Source organism: Triticum dicoccoides, chromosome 4B, assembly GCF_002162155.2.
Source record: "Triticum dicoccoides isolate Atlit2015 ecotype Zavitan chromosome 4B, WEW_v2.0, whole genome shotgun sequence".
Classification (NCBI taxonomy): Eukaryota; Viridiplantae; Streptophyta; class Magnoliopsida; order Poales; family Poaceae; genus Triticum; species Triticum dicoccoides.
Window position 1 is genome coordinate 141,768,017 of NC_041387.1, and position 7,222 is coordinate 141,775,238.

The 7,222-nt window shown below is 44.4% G+C and overlaps 1 protein-coding gene across 1 annotated transcript; it reads right to left on the reverse strand.

The window, feature by feature from the left end:
* Window positions 1-2,623: 2,623 nt before the first annotated feature.
* LOC119295495 (vacuolar-sorting receptor 1-like) lies at window positions 2,624-7,140 on the reverse strand. The gene is made up of 12 exons (XM_037573930.1): window positions 6,630-7,140; window positions 5,566-6,255; window positions 5,399-5,487; window positions 5,240-5,309; window positions 5,072-5,155; window positions 4,890-4,966; window positions 4,705-4,786; window positions 4,431-4,513; window positions 4,286-4,343; window positions 4,049-4,177; window positions 3,038-3,144; window positions 2,624-2,940 (listed from the first exon to the last, which is right to left on the reverse strand). The coding sequence occupies exons 1-12, from the start codon at window positions 6,937-6,939 to the stop codon at window positions 2,842-2,844; spliced, it is 1,878 nt and encodes a 625-aa protein (XP_037429827.1). The 5' UTR covers window positions 6,940-7,140; the 3' UTR covers window positions 2,624-2,841.
* Between the last annotated feature and the right edge of the window lie 82 nt (window positions 7,141-7,222).

Genomic DNA, 7,222 nt, shown 5'->3' on the forward strand with positions numbered 1-7,222 from the left:
GGCGGCGCGCGCGGGCCTGGGCGGGCCACGCCTGGGCCCGGCGGGCCACGGCGGCGGTTTTCCCTCTCCTCATCATACCAAACCCTAACTTTATTCTTTTTGGCCCTGCTCTTCCTACCATTTGGTAGCTTAAATGGTGGAAGTTGAGCACAATCATTCTCTTCCTGACTTAAGTCACCTGGGTTGCTCTCCTCATCAGATGAAGGTGCCCAGTCTTGCTCTATGATTTGATCCAAACTTGCATGGGATCTTGTTGTTGGCCCCTTCCCCCTCCTCTTACTTCCTCTTGTGCTGTTGCTACCTCCTGCACTGCTTCCTCCTACACTGCTTCCTCCTCTGAAGCCCTCATCTAGTTGCTCCTCTTGTCCTTCCTCTTCATCTCTTCCTTCATTCTCCTCCTCCTCCTCCTCATCTTGTCCATATAGCTCTTCTACATCAGTGTCTCCTTCAAAGTGATGTAGTGGATCATCCCTATGCCTCTTCATTGCCTCCAACCTTGCCAATATATCCTCATCTTCAAGATCTTCATCCTCACTTTCACTATCAGTGAACTCCTCAGCAAGCAGCTGTGGGAGTTTTCTTTTTGTTGCCTTGTACTTCTCTCTTTGTACCATGTTACTCCTGTACCTCTGAATTTCTTCATTTCTTTTCTGCTCCATCATCTGCTCAATGTGCTCTTGCTCTTGGTCTGTCTCCATGAAATACTCATGCCTCTCATTACCATTGTCCAAAGCAAACTCAGGTTGACTTGGGCCCTTTTGCTTCAACAAACAAGAGATGTCCTGTGTGTTCACTACTTGGACTGGCAGTGGTTGGGGTTTCACTGGACTGGGGAAAAGAACTCCTGAATTGTCTACCTCATAGACAACTGGTACACCTATTTCTGACAAAGGAACCTGCTCTTCATAAGCATGACCAATGTTCAAATCAACTGGTCTAGGTGCATCACTTCTCATAACTGTAATGTTAACAACATTCTTTCCTTTCCTAGCTATGTCATCCAACATTTCTTCCACCTTGTCATCATCAGTTAATTCTTCCATTCCTGACACACCAACTCCTGGATCTCTAACATAATACATAAAATCCCTTGAACTATAGCCTTCTACCTCTATTAGGGCAATGAGATTCCAGAAGGTTATGTCTGATAAACAGATTGTTCTTTCCAAGTTATCTTTGTCTAGGAAATGGAACCTCACTTCCCATTCTTCATCATCCAAGCTACAAATTCAGATAAAATGCATTTAACAGTGTTCACAATTATTGTTAAGAGGTCTTATTGGTGCCAACAGAATTTCAGTTTACAGTATTAAAATCCAGTTAACAGTGTAAACAAAATTCAGTTAACAGCATACACTTATCAATAAATTCAGTTAACAGTTAACAGTGTTCACAATATTCAGTTAACAGAGTTAAGATTGTTGGCAACAGAAATTCAGTTAACAGTGTTAAAATCCACTTAACAGTGTTCAATAAATTCAGTACACAGTTAACAGTTTACTAAAAGTTCAGTTAACAGCTAACACTAACCCTAATGCTAGAACCCTAACACTACAACCTTAACCGTACTACAACTACCCAAGAACACCAACCATAGAACCCTAACACTACAACCCTAACCCTAGAATACAAATCGCGGAAATGACAAGGGAGGAGGAGGATGACTTACTCCAATCCGCCGAAGGAGGAGGCAAAATGGTGGCTGCCCGTCGGATTGGCCTTCACCGCCTGGGCGAACGCAGTAGCCGCCGCGTATTCTAACGACTTTGGCGGCGAAGGCGGTTGGGGAAGAGGCAGCGAGCTCGAGGGATTGGAGCTCCCGTAGAACTCCGATGGATCTCCAGCACCGCCGCCCGGAGCATCCCCACCGGCAGCAACTCCCCCGCCGCCGTCCACGCCGCCAGGTTTCGTCGTCGCCATGGATTGGAGCTGGAGGGAGAGGACGGAGCAGATCTGATCTGGTCGGGCGCCGTCGGTCGGTCGGTCCGGCTCGACCAGATGTACGCGCAAACGGCGCCGCCACCGCGTCTGTTACGCCACGTCACGCATATTGGGCCCCACCTGTAGGAAACGCCCTCAACTGCGCGAAATCACTTGTTCAGTGCAATCTGCAACACTGTTACTGAATCCGCGATGGATTTTGTAAATGATTAGCGACCAGGTTGTTTTCTGCAAGATAAGCCCCAAATGTGGTGGTTTCTTGCAATTCACTCTAACATCTCCAATACTAAAGTTATATGTTATGAAAATTAATTTCATCATGCATCTAATATTATTGATTTTATAGTATGGATGTTGATATACAAAGCTAGTCAAATTTTACAAAATTTGACTTTGACCAAATCTTATATGCAAACTAAAAAGAAACGAAGAGTATAAGCTACTATTACCCAGAATAATTTAAAAAAAAAACCTACCTAGAATTGGTGTCTGTGATAGCTCATGGCAACATTTCGGTACGGGAGAAAAACAATCCATACCCCTAGCTGGGCAAATTTGATTTAAAACAATATCTTTGATCGCCCGTGCATTGATGTGGAGCTAACACCCGTTCCATGAAACAGTTGGAATAAAACACATGCATAATTAAGTGCGCTTACCCCCCAGGTCAAAGGGGCTGATATGATTCGCCAATTCCGTGAAGTTATGTATGTAATGATTTTGAACTTTGAACTGTACGATTTAAACATCCTCGCGACAAGGAGTCCGCTATGTCTTGGCACTTTGAGTGATTAATCTAGAAATTTACAGAATGTCTTAGTATGCTGTACAATAAGATCGCTACAATCACACATGCCAGACAAAAAATGTTCGTTCCATAAGCCGCTCCGGCGTTGTTCTTCACATCTCAATATGGTGAGCATTACTGGGAATCTCTCCCTGACTCTCAAGGGGCATGTACTGCGCCATGATGGCACGGATCTCTGAATCCATGTACCTCTGCGTGCAGAGAAGCAAACAGAGTTAGATGATACTGACCTAGATTTGATTTTATGAGTTGCTAATGAACATGTAAGAGGTTGTTCAAATCATGTACCCGGATCCGATACTTGTACACTGCATATCCTGCAATTCCTGTTGCCGCCAGGCCGAAGAAGACGACCCACAGGAAGTTCCAGCCTACCTGTGCTGCTGTACTCTTGCCTGAATAAGATGAAGAATGCCAATTCAGTGTAGTGCCGCCCATGTCCAATGCTTAAGACTTCATTTTATACATTGCTATATCTGTGTACAATGGTGCTATCTTAGGAGTGCCCGGTAAGATAAATGCTGAGGTGGCAGAGAAAGAAATGCCTTCTCTTAATTAAGAGCTGATCTCTTAGCAATGATATCTGTCCCCACATATTTAGGTACATCTAGTTACTAGAGATAAGACTAACAGATCATCATGTTTTTTATTGGTATCTCTAGATTACATGGCGGGTTTAAGATTAAACTGTCTTATCAAACCATCGTACATGCCCTTGGTGCGCCTCAAATAGCTTAAGGCTTTGTTGTTGTGCTTTGCTTATTTCTGAAATTGCTCATTTTAAAGCTGGTGTAGCAAGTCCAGTGCTCTGGCAAACCAGAATGAAGTTTGACATATTTTCTCATCAATAGTATCACATTTCATCACACCTATATATTCTATAGAACACTAGTGTATCCGTTTGCAACTTGATGAAGAAGAAAGGAAGCTAGCCTGAAATCCAGGTATCCAAAAGCTGACTGAACCAATTTGGTTAGCCCACAAGTATGCAATTAATTTTTTATAAAGAAAATTTCATTTCATTTTTCTTGGGCTCTGTACCAAGTTGATAAGAACTAGCCATGGACAGGGGTGCGTGGAAGTTAGCTATCCACATGCCAGAACCATGAGTTGGTTTCGAGATCTTATCCACTTGGTTCAGTTAGCTCTAGCCTACCCGAACTTGTTTGGGACTAAAGGCTTTGTTGTCGTCGTCGTTGTTGTTGTTGTCTGTACCAAGTGGATGCATAGATCCCAAAGCTATGCAATTACTGAAGCAATAACAAATTAGTCGTAAAAGTCTAAAAGATATGTACATACTTATGCATGTGTCATGCTCCTTCATGTACAGCAAGCCTCCGCTGCAGCCGCACTCATAACTTCCCCATGTGTTCTTGCAGTTGCATTCCTTACACTGGCATGCAGTCCTTTCCTTGCATTCATCAATATCTGTCACAAAAGAGTCACATCAGCAGTTCAGCACCACATCTAAGGAGCACCATTGTGTAGCCAACCCTGAAGTACTTCCAATGGCCTAACATTCAGTACTTTACTTACCTTCACATTTGTGGATTCCATCCCCTTTGAACCCATCCGGGCACTTACAGCTATCAGCCTGTACGTAGTTAAGCACCAAGAATATGCTTTTAGATAATTTTAACACACTAAGAAGCACTATGGAAGATTCCTACTGATAACTTACAGTACAAGCAGAGTATGTCCGGCCATTCATGGTTTCTTTCCAACAGCCTCCATTGTTAATCTCACACCGCCCACCTCCGGAAGCTAAAATAACAACAGCGTAAGTTACTAATTAAGAGGTTATAAGGGGCTCCAATGCCATGATTTAGAAGACAATGCCATGGGACGCTAAACGACAATTTGCAGGTGACACACACAGCTTGATCAGATTTTTATTTAACATAGTCAAGAAAGAAGGAAGAAAAGAAATATTCCTGATTCCGGGTAGTATATACCTTCACAATGAGTGTAGCCATCACCAACGAATTTTACACCTTTCACAACTGGACATTCACACACTTTTCCACGGAAAGTGTCCTGCATAACCACCAGCCAAGTATCATATGCGTAGGGTAAAACAGAAAAGGGAGAAAAAACTCAATGACCTATTTACAGAAAGAGATAACATCACTCGAGATACCTTGCAAGCAGTGATGTTAGCAGCCTTGTCTTGCCAACAGCCACCATTGTTCTCCAAGCACTCATTTGTTTGTATATCTACAGTTTAACATAACACGAACGGTAGATGTTTAAGAGCAAGAGACAAGCAAGTCAATCTTTGAGCATAAATTGTGGGGAAGGTAGTGAAATCAATGTGCCAACCTTCACTCAAGCAAACAGCTGGCTCGGTAGTTTCTCGAAATCCAGCACAAAGTGCTTTAAGAACTGCTGCTTTGTCGAGTTTCCCTGGTAAGTAAAACTCAGCTAAGCATACATGGAATCTCAAACCATAGACAAAAACTGGTAATTGTACAACTTCGAAGAGCACACCTCTGTATTGTCTATTGTTAATTACAAGAGTTGGTAAGATGGTGACATCACCACGAGAGCCATTGCCAATCTATGCAAAATGGTAGAGGATGTTACATTCAAATCTGAGATCACCAATCATACAAATATGAATATAAAAGACTTCACAGAAGTACTAACCTGTGCATCCTGTTCAGCTTTCAAAATAGGGTTTTCTTCATCAGCATCTGGATCACCAATACATTTATCTATTGCTTTGTGATCAAGGCCTGGAAATTATAGACATATTCAGTACAACCATTGCACCTCAGAGTAGCAAATAAGAAGGTATATGCAAACAAATGTACCAAGTGATTTGACAACTCCATCAGCACATTCCTTGGTGTACTTCTTTTCTTTCATTGGGCACCGAACTGCAAAATCAGTCACATAATCCCACCACAGCCAAGGTTTCTTGCTCTCCTTGGCAACTTTATACACACAGACTTGTCGTAAATTTTGTACCACTACATCTTTCCCATCATACCCTTTGCTGAAATCCTGATCCGGATCAGGTGCACAATACCTCCCATGGTTGATACACTGGGATTTGCACTGCTTACTTAAAGTGTAGGCCTCCGGGCAATACCATGTAATGTAATGAGGCGTGAACTGTGTGTATCCCTTCTTCTCAAGTATCTGGGCTGCTCCTTTAAAGCTCTTGACGAAATCAATCTGGCTATCGCATTTTGGACCACATTCATCGTTGCTGTTAGTCCAGAATTCATACTCAACACGTTCATCGGGGTGGGGCAGAGACTCCCTCCAATCCAAGTTCACATTAACCATTTCTCCATTATCGATAGCTTTCTTGAGCCTGTCCCCGAAGCTTTTGGATATTAGCGTAGAGGGGATGGTGATGTTCTCTAAATATTCCACCCTTCCACTCTCTTCAGGCGTGTCCATCGTGATTAAAGGTTCATCCCTGTCATCGGCAACAAGGATCGCCGCTGCACCTGCATTTTGCGCATTCCATGCCTTCTTTGTGAAATAGCAATCTATATAGAACAACAAAACCATGTTATGTAATCAGTCTTTAAAACAACACGTAGTGTAATCCAAATTAACCGTGTAGAATGTGACGTTACAAACAAACAAGATGTCCAACAATAATTGGCTGAGAACAAATCAGTGCAACAAGTCAGTGAGGTAGCCACTATAATAATATCCACGAGGGCCTTGGTCAAAGATTTGGTCGTTGTACCAAACTTGGTCAATGACTATTCAGCTTAATCACATCATCGCTTGGCAAGATGCAATAATTAACTCGGACGTGGTTAAATAAAATCCGCAGCCTATCCAATCCAGCCAATCGACACACACATGCAGAACTAGCAGCAGCCAAAACGAAGAAGCGGTTCCGTTCCCTCACCTCCCCTATCGACGAGCAGGAAGGTGGGCAGCGCCCCGGGCCTGGCCTTGAAGGAAACATCGAAGTCATCGAACCCCTTGCAAGCCTTCCGGTTGGCCTTGGGGTAGGCCACGACGCCGACCATAGTGCCGCCGTACTGCGGCACGCCGAAGTTGCCGATGGCGCACTCGTAGGCGCCCTTGAGCGCCTCCGGTGCCGTCACCCTGAGGCTGTTCTTCTCCACAACGAACCGCGCGTCGCATCCGCCGCACCACAGGAGCGCCGCCGCCCACACCAGCGTTAGCAGCAGCGGCGGCGGCGGGGACGCCATCGCGCGGGGGCAGAAACGGTGCCTGAGGTGCGCTCTGATCGAGCGGTTTGTCCAAGCTCGCGATCCGCGGAACCCGGCACGCCGGAAGCAGCAGATTGGTTTGGGCGTGTGCAATGTGTCTATGGCGGTGCTGCTGCTTGGTTGGAGAGGAGTCCGGAAGTTGGGGAAGGCGACGGAGGTGGACGGCGAAGTCTCGCGAACACGTGAGGAACGTGTAGCGTTTTCTTCTTCTTTCTCGTTTGTTTTATTTTTTGATTGAGGGGATTTTCCTCTTTTATTTTTA